General features: G+C 45.0%; 2 protein-coding genes across 7 annotated transcripts in view; one reads left to right on the top strand and one right to left on the bottom strand.

Annotated features, from left to right (window-relative positions):
• The window catches only part of SYNC (syncoilin, intermediate filament protein), a 59,332-nt gene extending 52,908 nt beyond the window's left edge, over nt 1-6,424 (top strand). For all 3 annotated transcript variants that reach the window (XM_033953924.1, XM_033953925.1, XM_033953923.1), the window contains exons 3-4: nt 4,676-4,800; nt 4,960-6,424. In XM_033953924.1, the coding sequence (XP_033809815.1) occupies nt 4,676-4,800; nt 4,960-5,011 (177 nt within the window). In that variant the 3' untranslated portion in view covers nt 5,012-6,424. The remainder of the gene's footprint in view (nt 1-4,675; nt 4,801-4,959) is intronic.
• The window catches only part of RBBP4 (RB binding protein 4, chromatin remodeling factor), a 39,639-nt gene continuing 23,536 nt past the window's right edge, over nt 5,800-21,902 (bottom strand). For all 4 annotated transcript variants that reach the window (XM_033953920.1, XM_033953918.1, XM_033953919.1 and 1 more), the window contains exons 7-12: nt 19,899-20,025; nt 19,710-19,787; nt 19,281-19,357; nt 8,311-8,368; nt 8,060-8,170; nt 5,800-7,275 (exon numbers count right to left, since the gene is read on the bottom strand). In XM_033953920.1, coding sequence (XP_033809811.1) covers nt 7,210-7,275; nt 8,060-8,170; nt 8,311-8,368; nt 19,281-19,357; nt 19,710-19,787; nt 19,899-20,025 — 517 coding nt within the window. In that variant the 3' untranslated portion in view covers nt 5,800-7,209. The remainder of the gene's footprint in view (nt 7,276-8,059; nt 8,171-8,310; nt 8,369-19,280; nt 19,358-19,709; nt 19,788-19,898; nt 20,026-21,902) is intronic.

Below are 21,902 nucleotides of genomic sequence, written 5' to 3'. Positions count from 1 at the left end.
GAGACGATAACAGGGAACCTGACACCTGCAAACTACAAGATAAGTTTTTTGCTTCCAACTAAACATTTAAAGAAGAGCAAGTAGTTTGGCCTTATTGGCACCTAAGTTAACCATTGGAATATTCATACTATCTATACATGGTGCTTGAAGATGCGATGACTGAGTGGTGAGATGGTAACGTCGGGGTATTGTATCCCTGTTATCGTCTCTATGATTCTGAGCACAAAAGCTACCAATATTTGTATGCAATATTGAAACTACCTACATTGAAACCAGTATAGGAGTGATTATTCTCTTGTCTTTTGTGAATTTCTTCTAATCACTCAAGTGGAACCACTTTGAATTAATTTGCCCCTATTTTGTGTATTTGACGGAGTCTGCTAATAAAAGACAGGTATAGTTTAAAAATGGATTTTCCTTACATTTTATGTGATATTACCATTGCCACAGAAAATCATTTAACTATTGATGGTAGTGTAGTATCTGGATAAGAACCAATTGCTACTAAGGTTTGCATCAGAACGTACAATGCCTTACAACAGTCTTCATGGTTCTACTTTTTTCAAGTTTTACTGTCTAAAAAAAAATAGAATTCCAAATGCATTAAAGTAGGAGTTTGTTCCGCTGATTTACACAACAAACTCTGCACTTTTAATGCTACAGAACAATTTATTCAAAGAGTAGATAAACTGAAAAGTATTGATTATATAATTTTTTACCCTCTCAAAGCAAAGCCAACTTTGCATAAATTAATTATTGCAACCAGAGCTAAGTCCACTTATTTGTCTCATTTATATTTTATATGATCTCAAAATTCTCAGCAGATAACAAACAAACCATAGATAAATTAAAAAATAAAACACACAAAAACACAAAAAACTTGCAATCAATATGTTACTAAAATCAGACTCCATCAATATAGTAGACTTATGTAAATTCAGTTTTCACTTTAGACTGTTGAAATAAGGCTTTTAATTCTTGAGCTGCCCCATATTTTGAATAGCTCTTAAGTGATAAGAAATTCCACAGATTGGGATCAATTATATTTTTAAAAAGTTGTAGTAGTTGAGCCGATTTGAAAACTTCTAAATGAATCTGAAACAAAAATTGTCTAAGAAATACTAAACATAGCTGCTCTAGGATAAGTCAGAAAGCAGATTAAGGAAAGGTATAAAACAACTTTCTCCTACCTGCATATGATGGTCCTCAAACTTTGTTTATTGTTTGTTTATTTATTTATTTATATCCCACCCTTACCCAGGGTGGGTTACAAACTTACATACAAAATTATATAAAAAATACATACACAATCAACAAATTGCAAATGCTATGTTGGAAATCACATGGCTTTTCTTCAGTAGCAGCTTCCTTCTTGCCACCATCCCATGCAGGTTATGGTTGTGCAATATTCTTGAAATTATTGAACAATCAATATCTTCCCCAATCTAAACCAGTGGCCTGTGTAGTTTAAAATAATTAATCTTAGGCCTCACAGTGACCTTATTAAACTGTACTGTCGGGTCACATGATGTCGAGCGGACGTCGATGGGGTGAGTTCCCATGACCCCACTCTAAATAGGTGTTTTCCAGCCTCATCATTGATAAATGTAACATTCCAACAGCATTGCATGAACAGCTCTGATCCAGTGGCGACATCTTTTGCTGACCCTGGAGCCTGATGACATCTAAATTGCCATGGCGAGAGACTGGGTTCGCATTGGGGAGTCCAAGATGGCCGATGATGAACCCTTCCAGCTGATATTAGTCAGTTCAGCATGGGTGGCAAAGTAAAACTGATTTTAGAAGGATCACCAACCACTAAACTACAGCCTATAGTGGACACGCGAGACCCACATTTGGAAGCCTTGCAGGGAGAGTTTTCCACCTACCAGCAGCGCTTGTCTATGTTTGAAGACCAAATGCAGCAGAGTGAGACTGGTCACCAGCGCCTTCGAGTACAAATCACAGCACTTAAAGAAAAGGTTGAGGATCTTTAAAACAGGTCTTGCAGGGGGAACCTGTGGCTGATCGGGCTCCCTGAAACAATCAAGGATGATAAGCTCTGTGCCTTTTGGGAATCGTGGATCCCAAGATGGCTTAATCTCCTGACCAAACATGGCCCGCTTAGAATCGAGAGAGTCCACAGATTGGGCCTGCTGGGTGCACCGGACTCACGAGCACGCACGGTCATCTTTAAATTGTTCAACTTGGCACACAAACAAGATATTTTTGGGCAATCCAAATTTCTGGGCTACTTACCTACGAGAACTCCAGAATAGAGAGCTGCACAGCAACGGGGATGACGGGAATCCCGAGGGACCGCAGGTTCTCCCCTCGGGTCACGGGGACCCGCGGGGTTGGAGGCAGCGAGAGGCTCCTCTTCTTTTCCTACCTGCACACACTTGTAGCCAACCAGAAGTCTAATCCCCGACATCAGAGCTGGCGTGGGAGAGAAGGCTCCACGTCAGTCACATGCAGCGTGCAGGGTAGCTGGCAGATCTCCTCCTGGCTGAAGAACACGTAGCTGTCGCCTCTGGCCAGCTCGTGGGGGGCTGCGCAATCCTTCTCCTCCAAGAACCAGTAGTTGAGGTAGGCGGGCACCTTGAGCGCCCGTGAGCAGTGGAAAGGCTGGTCGGAGGTGGCGTACTTCAGCGGACTCAGGGACACTACTACTGCCTGCCAAACTTGGCAAAAGGGACCCCCGGTCAACTGCAGAGGAAGTCCTCAGCTGACAGCTTGGGGGTCCTCATCAGCTAAGTATTTATATTTTATATTTACATTAGAGGCTCTGGTAGAAACCCGTTTACAAAGTATGTATTCTTCCCAATTAATATTTCCAAATTAATAAAGTGTCTTTGCTTATTTGTAAATAGGTCTCTACCAGAGCCTTTAATTCAGTAGCATAATTAAATGAAATAACTATTTCTGAAGTTTATAGGGACGGAGGGGATACCTCACGGGGACGGGTAGGGACAGGGATTCCTCGCAGAGACGGGTGGGATTTCTGTCCCCACGCAACTCTCTACTCCAGAATACTTTGTTTTCAGGACTATTCAGCAACCCTTCACTTAAACGCAAAAGAATTTACTCTTTCATGTTCCTTGCTTTTTTCAAAAGAAGATCCAGTTCAGTTTTGGAGGATGTATCTGACTAAGGATATAAGATGACTTGAAGTGGTCCAGAGGAAGGCAACAAAAATGATATGGAGTTTCTGCCAAAAGACATATGAGAAGAGACTTTAAGACTTGAATATGTACTGTATACTCAAGAGATATGATACAGATATTTAAATACTTTAAAGGTATTAATATAGAAAATCTTTTCCAGAGAAGGGAAAATGGTAAAACTAGAGCATGAATTGAGGTTGCAGGGTGGTAGACGTAGGAGTAATGTTAGGAAATTATTTTTCATGGAGAGGGTGGTTGATGCCTGGAATGCCCTCCCGAGGGCGGTTGTGGAAATGAAAAACGGTGACAGAATTCAAAAAAGCATGGGATGAACACAAAGGATCTCTAATTAGAAAATGAATGGTATAAATTGAAGAACTAAGGCTGGTACTGGGCAGACTTGCATGGACTGTGTCCTGTATATGGCAATTTGGTTTAGGAAGGGTTGGGGAGGTCTTCAAAGGGAACTCCAGTAATTTTGAACATGACAGTGCCGAGTAGATTTTTACGGTCTGTATCCCGCAAATGACAAGATGGTTTAAATAGGCTGGAGTGAGCAGGTAGTTGGAATCTAAGGACAGTGCCAAACAGATTTCTATGGTCTATGTTCCAGAAATATCAAAGAGATGACAATTTAATTTAATCATGAATTAAAAATGCATGTAACTATTGGGCAGGTCTTTATCTGCTGTATGTTCTGATTAGCAGGCAAGCTGCACTCATGAAGGACCATTCTGCCTCAGACTGAAACAAGGTCCTCTCACCTGTACAGGAGACAAACTGTGACCTAACTAGAGGAGTTATATAATTTTACCTATTACTATCTACTGAAAATAGAGAAATATTGGAGACCTGAGACTGCATGCCACCCTTATAGGTTGTGCTAGTCAACTAGTAGTTGGAGATAAACCAAAGACTTGTAGGCTCTACCCTATAAGTCTTTGGTCTGTCTTAGACTGCTGGTTGATTAGCACAACCTACCAGTCCTAGACTTGCTTGGTAAGGATGCTAAAGAAAATGGATTTTGAAGGGGGGAGGGGAGGAATGCAAGACAAAATAAGCATGGGAACAAAGAACTGGAGGTTTTGCTAAGTGGGATGTGGAAGAGAGAACAAGGAAACAAAGAAAAAACTGGAGAAAAAAAAATTAGGTGGCAGAAATAAGTTGGAAGGTGCTCCCCTAAAGAGAAAGCAGTGTTGAATCTCTGGAAGGGTTGGTGATCAAGTATAGACAAGGACAAAATCTAGAGAGTTAGGCCTTATGATGGAGGAATTCTATTCAAAAACATAAAAATACTACCAAGTATTACCAAGAATTTAAAACATTTATAGAAACCGTGTCTGAATGAAACGCCACTGTGTAAAATGAAGAGCCACTGTGTAATTATAATAGGTACAAAGCTATAAGCAGCACTTCCTGTAGAAGAGATTTGTCTATTATTTATTGGGATGAGAAAACACACAGCCATCTCTAGCTATAGGATCACTAAACATCTCTCTGTTCTTCAGGAAAAGATAGAAGAATTGGAAGACAGAATCCGAGAACTGAAGAATAAAGTTCAACAGCAACAACAAAAGAACAAAGAAATTGAACAGCTGAGAGCCAGTCTCACCCAAGAACTGTGTGCTTATAAGTAAATATCCTTGTTTGTCACATTCCATGGTTGGGGACAAGTTTAATCATACACAAGTTACATTGGTCATATGTTAAGAGCAGCAAATAGCAGATATCACACACTTGTTACTTCTAGACTATTTCAGAAAACCTTTCATCTTTTTTTTCCTCTGCACAGGGGATGCCTAAACATATATGGAGAGCTATGTCACTCTGGACCAAAACAGTAAATATTGAGAACTGAAGAATTACAAGAAAACTAAGGGACCATCATCCAGGACAAGGAGCAGGAGAGCCATATATGGCAAAAAACAAACATAGCTTAGTTTTCCTGCTATGAAACAGCAGCAGACAATTGTTTGCTTACTCGTATGACATCCTACTACTACTATATAACATACAGTGGTTGAATTAATCATGTCTGCCCTAAGGCTATATGGAGGTAGGAGGAGAGATGAACTAACAAAACAAAAAAAAAGAAAAAAAAAAGTAATATGTAAAAAAGACTTACTAGGCATTAAAACAGTTACAATAGTCCAAGAAAGATAAAATAACTTTTTTATCTTGGACTTTCCAAGGTAGCTTTGGTTAGACTGCAATTGTTACAAAACACGGAAGCTTATCTTATAAAATTTGACAGAACTACATCACTTTTGAGATTACTTCATTGGCTTCCTTTAAAAGGCTACAATAGAATTTAAGCTATTATATTTCTCTTAATACTTTGTATGGCTTATGTCCTTTTTATTTGCAACTTTGTACAATGGATTGATCTGCCTGGGGTATTTTAATTTACAACTTCCCTCAGTTTCAGATACTCGATTGCTTACCGCTTGCAAAAAGGGTTAGGGAAGTTGCACTTGAATACTGGAAAGTTTTATGAATGGAGTTTAGAAAGGCACAAGATTATATGAAAGTTAGGAACTTAATAAAAACATGGTTAGTTATGAAATAGTTTGATGATACTGTCTTATAATTGCTCTTATGTCCTCAGACATTTGAGAATGATTTGTCATTAATTTATTTTGTAAGTTATTTTGTGATATGTTATAGCTCTGTTTTTATGTATGTTTGCTTTGTAAGGTTCGTTTGGTAAGGATGTTAAAGAAAATGGATTTGTAAGCCACTTTGAACTATTGGTTTAAGCAGGTTAAAATTACTATGATGGTGCTGCCTCCCAAGGGAAGAACAAAGCATCATGACATAGGCAGACGATATGGATTTCCTAGGATACTTCAAACTGAAGTTAGCGAGATGCCCCAGGCATTCCCCTTTTACAAAATTTTGTCAAACAAATAAAATAAAATGCATAATAAAACGTATCCCAATACTTCCCCTTCCCCATCAACAAGATGATATCAGGTACCTGGTTTATGCAGAAAACAATTTATTCCATCTGAATAGTTATGTCAACTTCCTTCATAAAAGTGCACAGAAGCTGAAGCAACAAGTGGTCACAGTATGATGGGGCCCCAGCAAGCTGGCTTGGCACCCATGTCTCCAGGAGATTTTGAGCTTTTGTCATGCTGCACTGAACCTGGCTAAGACAGTTCATCAGGTACATGAGAAATTGGTTTTAAAAAATGCTCTTTTTACAATTTGGTGGTCCCAATTAAAAAAAAAAAAAAAAAAAAAAAAAAAAAGCAAGCAGCCATTTCACAGAATGGAAAAAAATATTCTAAGGAATACACAAGAGCAGGAGAACAGTGAAGAACTGGTCACTGCCCCATAAACTGCTACGGTATTTAATTTTGTGTCTTCTACAAAGGGGGGGGAAACAAAGACAAGGGAGACCTGGTTAGATAAAGCAGGCAGTCCTACACTGGACCATTAAGACTATGTAGGGAAGACATTGTCCTACAGGAGAAGGCTCCTCACCCCAATATTTTCAGTTCTTCTTCAGGAGGTAATAGAATATATATGAAAATGCAGGTGAATATCAGAGTCCAGTGTCCAATTAAGCCACTTTGCACCTTCACCACAGAAATTCATCAGGCATCCATCTCCCAAGAACCTTGCAGATGTGTTGTTGCACTTCAAAAGAGCAGGTATGCTTGCAGATCAGTCACAAGGCGCATAGGAACAAGTTTAGATTTCTGACCGTTCCAGTATGGTTTGCCTGCCTATAACAGCTCCACTTAAATATTTAGAAATAATAAGAAGCTGAGAATTAAAAATGTAGGCCCAATCACTGTGAAGTTTTAAATTGACCAAAGCTCATAAAATAAAAGCAATCTGGCAGTTCAACCCAGACTTACACCTGATTTTTAAAGGAAGCACTTAACCCAGGTCTGGGGCCCTTTTGCTTGTATGGACATAGCCAGTGACTGAATAGGAGGCTGTACAGTATAGAATGTCTGTTAAAACCTGTTTTAGAAGGTGAGTGGAGGGAGAGAGAAGGCTAAAAACAAGAAAGTCACAGTAGGATCTAGGAGCCCTGGCCCTCTGGATCCACACTTCCATCTGGATCTTCATCATTATATATGTTCTCAGCCTGTGAGAAAGAGTAACAAACACCATTTTATTCCTGAGTTGCATCACACAGTGAATGAATGCAGAGACCTGAACAATACAGTCACAGTGTGTTGTCAGAGTGCAAGCTGAAAACACTTCCCTCGTTCTGACTCTCTTTTTTCTTTCTCTCTCGTTCCCTCATTCTCTCTTTTTCCTTCTCTCTCGTTCTCTCTTTTTCCTTCCTCGTTCCCTCAAGGGAATGAGAAAAAAGGAAAGTCAACAATGATCTTTTTTTTAAAAAACAATGATCTTATAAAGCGTACATAAGAACATAATAAAAGCCTTACTGGGTCAGACCAATGGTCCATCAAGCCCAGGGGCCCATTCTCACGGTGGCCAAACCAGGTCCCTAGTACCTGGCCATAACCCAAGGAGTAGCAACATTCTATGGTACCGATCCAGGGCAAGCAGTGGCTTCCCCATGTCTTTCTCAATAACAGACTATGGACTTTTCCTCCAGAAAATTGTCCAAACCTTTCTTAAAACCAGCTATGCTATCCGCTCTTACCACAACCTCTAGCAACGCATTCCAGAGCTTAACTATTCTGAGTGAAAAAAAAAAAAAAATTTCCTCCTTTTAAAGTATTTCCCTGTAACTTCATCGAATGTCCCGTAGTCTTAGCAAAGCTTAGATTCTGCCTAGCAACAAGTGCAAGGACCAGAAATCAAAAACTACACCTTCTTTCTCTGCTCACCGAGAATTGTTTCCATCTACATCCCCATCCTCCAATACTATAAGTCAAATTCCATGGGCTGATACTCACCATCTGCCACACCTGCATGATATTATCTTCTGATACAGAACAAATTACCCAAGGTTCATTGGGATTCCAGGAGAAATCTGAGATCTTAGCTGTGTGACCACCATGAATAAACTATAATAGAAAAAAAAATATATATATATATATAATAGAAATATATATAGAAAAATATAATAGAAAAATACATATATAGAAAAATAAAATCATACCCAGAAGGTGACAGAATCTGAACTCTCAGACCCCAAGACACTCACCAATAGTTCTGGTGGACCATCTTCTGCATCCTCTGGGGATTGTTCCTCACCAATTTTGCTGCACAACCAAGAAAATAATTTAGCACAGATTTCTCATGAAGAAAAAGCAATGTGAACAGAGCAATTAAAAGGGAGTGGGGACCCCCAAACATGCTGCTCTGAAAGAGAAAAGATGTAAGAAATAAGTAAAAAATTAAGTTGGGAACAAAGTGTATGGTTGTCTTATCTATGACACCAAAAAGGGAGCACAAGAAGGCCTCAACAAGACAATCAAGGAGTCATGAGGATGAGATGTCAATAATTCAGCCGCGGGTGTAAAGTTCAAAGTTCATTTTATTGATAGTAGCACTGCGAGGACTCAAAAACTCGACACTGACAGTGTTTCAACATCTATGTCTTTGTCAAGTGTCTCAATGGCTGGTAGTTCTATCACATAAGGAGAAATTAGGTTCTTACCTGCTAATTTACTTTCTTTTAGCTTCTCCAGACCAGTAGAGGTTAATCTTTACGAATGGGTATATATCCAATCATGACCAGCAGGTGGAGACTGAAACAAAACTGTGGGACAGTATATACTATACTCCCTTCTCTATTTCCCTCAGTCTGCCGAATAGCCAAGCAGAACCAAGAACTGGAAAACAGAAAGAAAACAATACTCCGAACAGGAGTAACAATTAACATACCCAAGTGCTGTTGGAAAATGCAGAGGAGAAATACCCGAAGGAAAATGTCCCCACAGCTCGCCAGCTAAGCCAGCTGAGCCACAGCCGCTGTTCTTTAATTCTCCCCGGCCCTAGAAAAATACTAGAACCCGCAGCAAAAAACAAAAACTGCCCGCGAAACAGCCCCAACAACAACAACAGACAGGGTGGGGACCTCTACTGGTCTGGAGAAGCTAAAAGAAAGTAAATTAGCAGGTAAGAACCTAATTTCTCCTTCTTTAGCACTCTCCAGACCAGTAGAGGTTAATCTTTACGAATGGGACGTACCAAAGCAGTCCCTCTCACGGGCGGGACCCCCGAAGGGCCGATACCAGAACACGCTCACCGAACACCGCGTCCCGACGCGCCTGAACATCTACCCGATAATGTCTAACAAATGAATGCAAGGAGGACCAAACCGCAGCCTTACAAATATCCACTGGAGGCACGAGCGACGACTCAGCTCAAGAAGCCGCCTGACCCCGAGTGGAATGAGCCTTGAGAAACTCCGGAACAGGCTTCTGTCTCAGAAGATAAGCGGAAGCAATTGTCTCCTTGATCCAGCGCGCAATAGTAGCCTTAGAAGTGCCAGCCCCCCGACGAGGACCCGCCAGAAGGACAAATAGATGATCGGATTTCCGGAACTCCCGGGTCCGCTGCACATAAGAGCGGAGGACCCGACCGACATCCAACTTGCGCAGCTGCCGTTGCTCAGAAGAGCCCTCCCGACCACCCAAGACCGGGAGGACCACTGATTGATTGACATGAAAAGGAGAAACTACTTTCGGCAGAAAAGAAGGAACAGGCCGCAAGACAACCCGCTCCCTAGAAAATTCCAAGAAGGGAGCCCTACAAGAGAAAGCCTGTAGCTCAGAAACACGCCTAGCGGAAGTAATGGCCACCAAAAAGACCGTCTTCAGAGTAAGGTCCTTCAAAGAACAGCCATCCAACGGCTCGAAAGGCGGGCGCACCAAAACAGAGAGAACCAGATTGAGATCCCAAGAGGGAACCGAGGGCCGTAGGGGAGGCCTGAGCAACTTGGCCGTCCGCAAAAAGCGAATCACATCAGGAATGGCCGACAAACGCTGACCTGTCACCAACCCTCGAAAAGCCGACAGGGCCGCAAGTTGAACCCGGAGAGAAGACCAAGCCAGGCCTCTATCCAGGCCATCCTGCAAGAACTCTAGAATGTTAGGCAGGGAAGCGCGAAACGAGACCACTCCCCGCCCTGACACCATCCCTCAAAAAGACGCCAAACCCGCACATAAGCCCGAGAGGTAGAAAGCCTCCGGGATCCCAAGAGTGTAGAGATCACCTTATCTGAATATCCCTTCTTACTAAGGCGACCCCTTTCAAGAGCCAAGCCGTAAGACAAAAGGGAGACGGGTCGAACATGGGAATGGGACCCTGCGTCAGAAGATCGTCCAAGAGAGGCAGAGGAAGAGAATCCGCCACCAGGTGCCTCACCAAATCCGCATACCACGGACGTCGAGGCCAATCCGGAGCCACCAGAACCACCAGCCCCGGATGGTGAACAATGCGAAGAAGTACTCTGCCCACTAATGGCCAAGGAGGGAACACATACAACAGCCCCTCCGTCGGCCACGGTTGGACCAGAGCATCCAGACCCTCGGCCAGACCGTCCCTGCGACGACTGAAGAAGCGGGGCACTTTGGCATTGCCACTCGTGGCCATCAGGTCCATCAGGGGCTGCCCCCAAGTCTGCACTATCAATTGAAACGCCACGGCACCGAGACACCACTCTCCTGGATCCAGGAAGTGACGACTGAGGAAGTCCGCCTGAACATTTTCTACCCCGGCTATGTGAGAGGCCGAGAGGTCCAGAAGATGGGACTCCGCCCAAACCATGAGCCGAGCCGCCTCCTGCGCCACCTGAGTGCTCTTGGTGCCCCCCTGACGATTGACATAAGCCACCGCCGTGGCATTGTCCGACAGGACTCTGACCGACTTGCCCAACAAAAGGGAGTGGAAAGCTAACAGCGCCAGCCGGACCGCTCTGGTCTCCCAACACGTTGATCGACCAGGAGGCCTCCTCCGTGGACCAGGTGCCCTGGGCTGAGTGACCCAAACACTGAGCCCCCCAACCGAGGAGACTCGCATCCGTAAGGAGCACCGTCCACTGCGGGAGATCCAGACCCACCCCCTGAACCAGGTGAGGGGTCCGGAGCCACCAGCGCAGACTGCAGCGCGCCATGCCTCGCAGGGGAACAGGAACATCCAAACCGTGCCTCTGGGGAGACCACCTCCGGAGCAGAGCATACTGAAGAGGACGCATGTGGGCCCGCGCCCACCTCACCACGTCCAGGGACGCCGCCATCGACCCCAAGACTTGGAGGAAATCTCGCACCCGAGGACACCGGGACGCCACAAGCAGGCGAATCTGAGATTGCAATTTGCTCACCCGGGCCTCTGGAAGGAAGACCTTCCCCAAGGAGGTGTCGAACAGAACCCCAAGGTACTCCAGACGCTGAGCCGGGACCAACCGACTCTTGGAAAGGTTGACCACCCAGCCCAGCGACCGGAGAAACTCCACCACCCAAGCCGTAACCCGGGAGCTCTCCTGGAACGACTTTGCCCGAATTAACCAGTCGTCCAGGTAGGGGTGTACCAGGATGCCCTCCAACCGCAAGGCTGCCGCGACGACCACCATCACCTTGGTGAACGTCCGGGGAGCCGTGGCCAGACCAAAGGGAAGCGCACAGAACTGATAGTGCTGACCCAAGATCGCAAAGCGAAGGAAGCGCTGGTGAGAGGCCCGAATGGGAACATGCAAGTAGGCCTCCGTCAGATCGAGAGAAGTGAGAAACTCCCCCGGCTGAACCGCCAGAATGACCGACCGCAGAGTTTCCATGCGGAAAGAAGGAATCTTGAGAGCCCTGTTGACCCCTTTCAAATCCAGGATGGGCCGAAAGGTCCCCTCCTTCTTGGGCACCACAAAGTAAATGGAGTACCTGCCTGTGCCCCACTCCGGAGGGGGAACTGGAACAACTGCCTTGAGATCTAGCAAGCGCTGAAGGGTCTGGCGAAAAGCCTGCTGCTTCCAAGGAGTCTGACATAGAGAGGCGAGGAAAAGGTCCGGCAGAGAGCGGGCGAACTCCAGGGCATAACCGTCCCGCACCACCTCCAGGACCCACTGATCGGACGTAATCTCGGCCCATTTGGGGAAAAATTCGCGCAGCCGGGCCCCCACCGGAACCAAAGGGGGCGCCGGCAAAGAGTCATTGTGCAGGACGGGAAGCGGGGGAACCGGCTGAGGGATTCCCTGCCCCCCGACGAGCCCCCCGAAAGGGCTGCATGCGCTGGAAGAACCGACCCCGGGAAAACCCTGGAGCCGGGAAAGAAGCAGCCCCACGCCCAGGGCGATACTTGCGAAACTCCCACAAACGCCCCTGGGCAGCGCCACCCCGAGACGCAGGGCGGGCACGGTCCTCAGGCAGACGGGGCACCTTTGAGTCCGTCAGAGTCTGAATCAACTTATCCAATTCCTCCCCAAACAAAAAGGACCCCCGAAAGGGAAATTTAGTAAGCTTAGCTTTGGACGCAGCATCCGCCGCCCAAGCGCGAAGCCACAAAATACGCCGCGCGGCCACACCAAAGGCCATAGACTTAGCCGAGATCCGCACCAAGTCATACAAAGCATCTGAGAGGAACGAGGCAGCCATCTCAATCTTCGCCACCTCCTGATCCACCAGAGACCAGTCATCAGACTCCCGATCCAGGACATGCTCAGCCCACCGAAACACGGCGCGAGCGACCAGCCACCCACAAATAGCCGCCTGGACCCCAAAGGCAGAGACCTGAAAATTTTGCTTAAGGATGTTCTCCAACTTGCGCTCCTCCGAGTCCCGCAAGGCAGAACCGCCCTCAACAGGCACGGTATGCCGCTTAGAAATCGCCGAGACCACCATGTCTACGACTGGCAATGCTAAAGTAGCTCGATCCCCCTCTGGGATGGGATACAAACGAGCCATGCTGCGCGCCAAACGAAATGGCGCCTCCGGCGTTTTCCACTGTTCCAGTATAATATCCCGAATATCCTGATGCATAGGAAAAGAGCAGGAAACGGAACGGATCCCTCGTAGCAGAGGGTCCCCCACACGCGGAGTCTCTGGCGGCGCATCCTCAAAACGCAACACCGAATAAACCTGTTGAATCAGGTCCAGCAGCTCATCTCTCTGAAAAAGGCGCACCAGTGACGCCTCTTCGCCGGAGGACGGGAAACCCGACAACCCGCCGCCAGCGGCCGTCCCCTCGAGAGGGTCCTGGAAATCCTCAGAAAAGTCCAGGTCCTCATCCAGACCGACACGCTCCTCCGACCATAAATCCTCATCCCACGACACCCGCGGATGCTTGGACAAGGGAGGAGGAGGAGGGGACGCCACAACAGACGAGAGAGGCAAAGCCGCAGGGAGCGCGGAGGAAACCCCACTCCCCGAAACCCCCTGAGCGCAACCGGGACCCCCAGCCGCCTGAAAATAGGCTCTGCACAAGGAAAAAAATAAATCAGGAGAAAAACCCCCCGAGGGTCCCAAGGGACTCCCTGCCACAGCAGGGGACCCAGCAGAAACCTGCCCCTGTTTTTCCAATACAGGGGGAAGGTCACCTGAGGTGGAAGACAAAATGGAGGGGCCAGACTGAGAAGATGGCGACTTTCCCGCCAAAAATGCTCCCTCCATAGCCTGTAGCGGCTGAGAAGCCTGAGCAGTCCCAGCCGCTAAAACAGGCAAGTCGGCATCAGCTGTCAAAATATCAGCTGAGAGGGAATCCCCAACAACCCGACCGTCGGCGGCTCGGGGAATCCCTCCGTGGGCGGTTGGGGAAGACCGTGCTTCCCCACTGCTCCCAGCCGACTCGCGAGGCACCATCGGCGGGGAGCTCTGGGCGCCTGCAGCCGCTGCCGATGGAGCTCCTCCACCGCACCGGCCTGAACACCGCTTGCACAGGCCGGCCGCGAGTGCCTCGCGCCTGGAGCACAATGAGCACTTTTTCCCTTTAGAAGTGCTCATTGCTCCATACGCGACCTAGCTATAAAAAAGTGCCAGTTAGATGAAAAAATACAGTTTTCTTAAAGGGAAACAACCCTCCAGACCAGCACTACCTCAGGATTTTTTTTTTTTTTACAGAACAGACTCCACAGGCTCTCGAAGCAATATGCCTTGCTTGATTTAGGGGGCAAGGCTTACTGCTGAGGCTCCTCTAAAAAAATGTGGGGAGGTGGAGGAAGTGGGGGGAGGGACCCCGCTCGAGACCCGCCGGGTTTGACACCCCCGAGGTCGGACGAACCCCCAAACAGGGTCCGCCCAAGCTCCGTCCGGCCAAAAACAGGAACTATAAACCCCCTAAACAAATTCCAACAGCCCTACCAAGGGAGATGGGTACAGATCACATCAATACCTGCTGGAGACTGAAAGAAGACTGAGGGAAATAGAGAAGGGAGTATAGTATATACTGTCCCACAGTTTTGTTTCAGTCTCCACCTGCTGGTCATGATTGGATATATACCCATTCGTAAAGATTAACCTCTACTGGTCTGGAGAGTGCTAAAGAAATAGAGCATTCAATATAGGTCAAATTTAGAAGCGAGAAGGAAAATATCTTGTGTCCAAAGCTAAGCTGAGGCTGAATTATTGACATCTCATACTCATGACTACTTTGTTGTGTCTTATCTATGAGACAGTCACATCAATGATAGTGCTGAGTGCATTAGAACTATAGCACTCAACTTCATAGGAGTCTTTGTTTTACAGGGCAGAGCAAGTGCTATATATGTCCCTGGTGTGGAAAGAACTCTTAATTCAGGATAAGCTTGTACAGTGTTCAAATTAAAGAGAAACAGTTTGGAAAAGGTATGCAAGTGAGACTGGGGAGTGACAAAAGGAGAAATTAGCTCCTTACCTAATAATTTTCTTTTTTAGTCCCTCCAGACCGGCACACAACGGGTGGGTTTACACGCCTTTGCCAGCAGGTGTAGACTGAGACATAATGACTTTTGGCAGTAGTACAAGTGGGCTGTGCTGTCCCTTCTACAATCAGTTTGGCAAATAGCCAAGCAGAAACTAATTAGGCTGAAAACAGTCCTCCTTCACTCTCAAATGGAGAAGACAAAGGAAATGCCTGAATTGGACATGTGAACACTGTTGGAAACTGATAGAACAACCTTCAAAAACATCCCCACAGTTCACCAGCTAAACCAGATGAACCATATGCTGCTGCTGCTCTTATACTACCACCAACAACCAAAACAAACAATACAGCAGAAAACAAACAAACTCTTCGCGCGAAATATACGACAGGGCGGAATCTGTGAAGGTCTGGAGGGATTAAAAGAAAGAAAATTAGCAGTTAAGAACCTAATTTCTCCTTCTTTAGCATCCCTCCAGACTGGCACAGAAAGGAAGGATGGGACGTACCAAAGCAGTATCCATCTTGGGTGGGAACACCTGAACACGCTCACCGAACACCATGTCCCGATGCGCCTGAACATCCACACAGTAGTGGAGAACAGCACTTGGCAAGGTCAGTCCTCTGGAAGCCGAGGTACCTTAAGAGTCACTCAAGGCTTGAACCAGCTTATCCAACTGCTCCCCAAAGAGGAAGGAATCTCGAAATGGGAATTTACTGAGCTTAGACTTAAGAGGCTGCATCCACTGACCATCCCCGAAGCCACAGGGTACGGTGAGTCACTACACCAAGAGCATGGACCTGGACGAAGCCCTCAACAGATCAGACATGGCATCCGAGAGATAAGATAAGATAAGCTCAATTTTAGATACCTCCAGAACTACTAAAGACCAGTCAGCCAAAATACGTAGACTGCAAAGTCTTCAAAATACCACAATAAAAATAATCACTAAAAGAAAAAAAATTGATCATGTAACCCCCCTTTTAAAGGAAAAGCATTGGTTACCCAAAAATCACAGAATCACATACAAAATAGCATTACTCACACACAAAATATTAATAAACAAAGCTCCTGCATTCTTAGAAAGATTTCTAATACCCTATATTCCCACAAAATCCTTAAGATCCGAAGAAAAATCTTTACTAGTAGTCCCCTCACTACAATTCATTTATTCAAGGAGGGATGTGATTTTTTCTGTTACAGCCCCTCAAATTTGAAATTCGCTCCCAATCAACATAAGAGAAGAAAAATTACTTATTAAGTTTAAAAGTCTCCTAAAAAGTTGGCTTTTTAAGGATGCTTTTAACTGATTCATTTAAATTTTATTGTTTTACAGTGGACTAGGAATATTGCCAAGTGAAAATTGAGTGGGTAACCTTCCCCAACCTCTTGTTTCATTACCTATCCCTTTTTATTTATTTATGAATTGTATTTAATCCTCATTTTTTTTCTCCTCCCTTTTTCAAACGTATTATTTTATTAAAATTAGTACTAATTGTCTTGTTTTTTTATTTTTACCTAATTTTTAACTAAATGTAAATTGCATTGGATTTGGATTTTGCGATCAAATCAAATATTTCAAATAAACTTGAAACTTGAATAAACTTGACCTGCTCAGTCCACCGGAAACAAGCCTAGGATACCAGTCTGTCACCTAGCGCCGCATGGACAGCCAAGGTAGCCACATCAAAATTCTGCTTAAGGAAAGCCTCCTTCTTACGGTCTCTCAGGGCCAAACTGCCCTCAACTGGCACTATGAGTTGAAGTGCAATAGTTGAGACCACCACATCTACCACAGGAGATTTAAAAGGTACCTGATCCCCATCAGGAATAGGATAAAGTTTGGCTATGGACCACGCCAAGTGAAAAAGTGCATCCGGCGTTTTCCACTGTGTGTAAAATACATCCCAAATATCCTGATGAATAGGAAAACAGTGGGTTGCTGAACGGATCCTCCGAAGCAGAGGGTCCACAACTCAAGGGGGGTTCTTAGCTTCCTCCTCAACGTGCAAAACCAAAGACTCCTGGAGAATAAGCTCCTGCAGCTCTTCCCAGTGAAAAATGTGCACAACAGACACATCCTTGCCAAAAACCCTCCATCCAAACTCATCCGACCCCTTTAGAGAATTTTGTAGGTCCACCCCAAGATCCAAGCCATCATCCAGCAAAACAGATCAGCCATAAAAATGTCCTCATCCCAAAACACCTGCGGCTGCTTGGACAATGGCTAGGGAGAGTAGATGGAGGCAGAAGCTGCAGGAGAATGAATGGGGGCAGCTGTGGAAGGCAAAGACCCCTCCCAGGAGACCCCTGGAGAAAAAGGAGCCTTGTACATGGCTAACACAAAATCAGGGCAGAAAACTTCCAGCAGCACCACAGAACTTCCTGCTTGTGCAGAAGAACAGACAGGACATTTTTCTGTCTCTCTAAAACAGGAGGAAGGTCAACTGAGGCCACAGGCAAAATGGTGGCACTTCCCGCCAAAACCGAAGGAAGGCCCACTGAAAAACTATCACCCAAATACAGAGGTGGCAATGATGCCTGACTAGACCCTGCCGCGAAATCAGAGCCACAAGCAGCAGCTGCTGCCATGATAAGGGAATCCCCAGTGCCCTCGGTGGTCTAAGCCGCATCTCCCTGACCACCAGCGGTTGAGGAGACCCTGGCGTTAGCAGCAGGGGAAGCCCAGGTATCACCAGCGCTCCACGACGATGAGCGGTGCACATGTGAAGGGGAACCCTGCACACGAACACCCCAAGCCGACGCCTGTTCCCCCTTGAAGCAGCCAGAACACTTCACACTTACGCTGGCCGAATCTACTCTCAGCGTGCACATAAAATATACTTCTGCTTTTTAAAAGTGCTCATATCATACATGATGGACAAGCTACCCATTGTACCCGTTCTTTGGTTTGGATTTGCTATGTTTGTATTGCCAATGCTTGTTTCTGTTGCTCAATAAAAATGATTTAAACATACGTGATGGAGACCTATGCACAAAAACACCAGTTAAACACAGCTGCCTCAGGGTCTTTTAATTTCTCTCATCTGTGGTATGCTTTTGGCTGTTTCTTTTCTTTTTAGTTTCAATCTCACAGCCCACAGCTGCAAAGATTAATAGAACAGACCCCACTGGCTCTCTAAACTGTAGTCTGTGTCTAAAGGGTGGCCAGCGTACAGTTGAAACACATCTAAGAATTAAAAATTAGGGGAGGTGAGTGAAATAGGGGAAGGAACTCAACCCTTCCGAGTGTGGCACCCCCGAGGTCAGTAGGACCCCTGAGAGGGTCCCCTGAGTTCTGCCTGGACAGTAAAAGGGACAAGAAAAAGTTATTAACCAGATCCAAAAGGCCCTAACTAACCAAAGGAAAGACTGCACAGGCTTACCAACTCCACCTGCTGGAAACTGAGAACAGACTGATTGTAAATGGGACTGCACATCCCACTTGTATACTGTCAAAAGTCATTATGTCTCAGTCTCCACCTGCTGGCAGAGGAGCATAAACTCATCCGTTCTTTGCTGGTCTGGAGGGACTCTTAAAGAATAAATACCGGTAGTAGTGTTTAACATCTGTAAATGTTCTGGCTGGCTGAACATTTGTGCTGAGCATGTATATTGAGAGGAGGGCATGCCTGAAGGAAATTTGCATGGCAACAACAGTTTTTCCAAAAAGGAAGTTAAGCTGAGAGTATGGAAAGAGTTGGTGACTGGAATTGATTGCCAATCTTTTACAAAAAAACAAACAAACACCCAACCCAACTCAAATAAAAAGCAGGAGAGCGAGTGTGTGCATGTGCGCTAAGAAATACCAATTTCTGACTACAACATTCTCCTTGGATAGAAAGGGTAAGTGATTTATAAAAATACATTTTGCTTTAGAGAGAGATTTATAAGTGAGGAATACATATATACCATGTGGGGAGGGAGGTAGAGAGGGCATACTGGATCTATGTGGTAGTGGTGGAGGTAGCAGAGAGGGGATGCTGGTTCTGCTTGATTGGAGTTTGAGTAAGGCAGGGAGAAGGACATGATGGCTGGGAGGAGTATGAATGAGGAAGGAAGAAGCATGTGTGTCAGGGACAAAGACCTGTTGGTTTGGGAGGGGAGGGATCAAATTTCATCTCAACTTATACACGGATCACACCAATTTTGGCAAGTACTATATATGTGGTAGTTCCAGAGAATTTTCTATTCACAAGATTAAGGGTTCCTTTTACAAAGTCACGGTAGTGATGCTGCCATAGCAAATGCACCAAAGCCCATTCAATTCCTACCACAGCTTTGTAAAAGGGGTCCTAAATGAGTTTACTTAACACTCGACACTCATACACATAATGGGCCTTTACCTCAGGTCCCAGACATTAAGCCGACGGTCAGTGCCGCTGGAAGCTAAAATAGTTTCATTGTGAGGAGACCACTGCACCTACAAAATGAAGAATTTTATTTAAGATGTATTAACTGCCTTTATGAAGAGATATAGCGGATTTAGAAAAGGATACAGAGAAGGACAAGAAAAACGATAAAGGGGATGGGACAACTTCTCTATGAGGAAAGGCTAACAAGGCTAGGGCTCTTCAGCTTATGAAAGAGACAGCTGAGGGGAGATATGATTAAACTATAAAATACCAAGTGGAGTGAACAAGTAGACGTGAATCACTTGTTTCAAGTCAACTACCAAAATTAAGCCAAATAGGGAGAACATTAGAAAAGAAAAAGGATAACCAGGGCAAGCAATGGAGGGAAGGGGCAAATTCATAGCAGAGACAAGTCTGTACCTGGAAAATTTCATCCTTGTGCGATTCAAAGGAATGCAACTTCAGTTTCAGGTTTCGAAGATCCCATAATGCAACAGTCTGAAAAAAGAAAACACCACACACGCAACAGGAAAGTAAGACAAAAAAACCCAAACAAAAAATAATTTGTTTCTCCTGCTCCGCACCAGTGGCCTCCCAGGTCAGACATACCTTGTCAGCAGACCCTGTGGCCAAAATAAACTCGCTATAGGGGTTAAAGGACAGGCAGTTCACTTCAGCAGTGTGAGCATCCACAGAGTGGCTTGGCTTGGATGTGTTGTTTGACCGTGTGTCCCAGCTATAACAAAACGGAGCAAAGTAAATACATCCTTGGTATCTGTCTAAAATGACTGATGCTGTAACAATTAGCCATTAGCAAAACAAAAGCAGATCAGAGGGCAGCATTCTGAAATGGAGTCAAAGCCCAAGCCTGGCCTAAAGGTGGTAGTTGTGAGTCAGTGAGGTGGAGAAGAAATAGTCTTCAGTTGTGTTTTTGCCTGGCCGACACAGCTGCATCAGTCTGAAGGCAACAGCAACAGTTCCACGTCTGACCCAAACCTATTCTGATAGCTGCAGCCAGGAAAGCAATGAAGTACTACTATTACTACTTATTATTTCTATAGCGCTACCGGACGCAGGCACTGTTGTACATTAAACATGCAAGAGACAATCCCTGCTTGAAAGAGCTTACAATCTAATTATGACAAAAAGGTGAATCTATACACACTGCTCAGGTAGGGAATTATAGATGGAATGATGAGGCAGATAGGGTAGAGGACTATGGAGGGAATGACGAACAGGTGCCTTACAAATGGGCTTGGAATAGGATTTAAATGCAGCTTCAAAAAAGTGGACTGCGACACACCTGCCCTTTTCCCCTACAAATAGATGGATCTAAAGTAAATTCTCCAATATCTGTTATGTGTTTTAATGTCATTTTTATTTATGTTTGGATTGTAATATGCCTAGAACTTGTATTTAAACTGAACTACTTATACTTAAACTCTACTCTTAATTTGCTGTATACTCCCTGTATTTAAACTACTGCACAGTCTTGTATGTCCAAACATTTAAACCTATTGTATATCTTATATGTCTAATTACACTCCATTGTGTATGTTCACTTGTAGACCGTTCTGAGCTACTGGGAGGACGGGATAAAAATCTAAATAAATAAATAGAATTAACAGATTGGACTATAAATATTTGTAAATACCGCTATCACAGTTCCCTAGAGGCTCCGGGACTTGGTGCCTGCTGCTATAAGAGATTTCATATGCTGAGAAATTAAAATGGCAAGGATCAAGACTAAGGGCTCCTTTTTACAAAGGTGAACTAGCGTTTTCAGCGCACGTACCGGATTACCGCACGCTATAGCGCATGCTACCCAAAAAACTACCGCCTGCTGAAGAGGAGACGGTAGCAGCTCGCACGCGCTATTCCGCGCATTAAGGCCCTAACACACCTTTGTAAAAGGAGCCCTAAATGGGGAGCGAGCTTCTTTTTGCAAAGTAACTTCTACTCTCAGCACCCCCTCTTCCTCTTTTTTCAGCCCATTGCTCCAACTACTAGAGCACTGACCTAGAGATATACTCAGACAGTTCATTATTTGAGATTACCACACTGAATGTGCATGAGAGATTTGCCTACAAGGCGTATCTACTCTATGCTGGCACACTGCTGGCCTTCAGGTCATTGAGGCCAGCAGCGTGCCTGATTTTAAGGCCAAATGGGATAGACATGTGGGATCTATTCAAAGAGATAGGTAGGGGAGGGTCACTGGGGTGGGCAGACTAGATGGGCCCTGGCCCTTATCTGCTATCTATTTCTATGTTTCTATGAGTATTTAATGCTTACTCACTACAATAATTCTTAAAACTTTCTGGCTAGCTGCTTCCAGGAGAGGGATGAGAATCATCGCTAGAAGTTGGAGCAGTGTGTCGAAAAAAACAAGTGGGGGGAGGGCTGCAAAAAGAAATTGTTATTATTATGTTTTAATGTGTTATTAGTTCATTTTTTTATTTTCCTTCCTATAAATGGTGTCTTTTTTCATCTGAATGGAGCTGTAACATAGTATGAGAAGGTGTACAGTACTATTATAATTTCCCATTTAGTCAGATAACTGCTGCTTTTTTGTGCCATGTCTACTCCAGAGACAAGAAGTGCTATCTTCTT

This window comes from Geotrypetes seraphini, chromosome 8 (assembly GCF_902459505.1).
Source record: "Geotrypetes seraphini chromosome 8, aGeoSer1.1, whole genome shotgun sequence".
Classification (NCBI taxonomy): Eukaryota; Metazoa; Chordata; class Amphibia; order Gymnophiona; family Dermophiidae; genus Geotrypetes; species Geotrypetes seraphini.
Note: the sequence above shows the minus strand (reverse complement) of the source record. Positions and strands in the feature narration are given on the sequence as shown.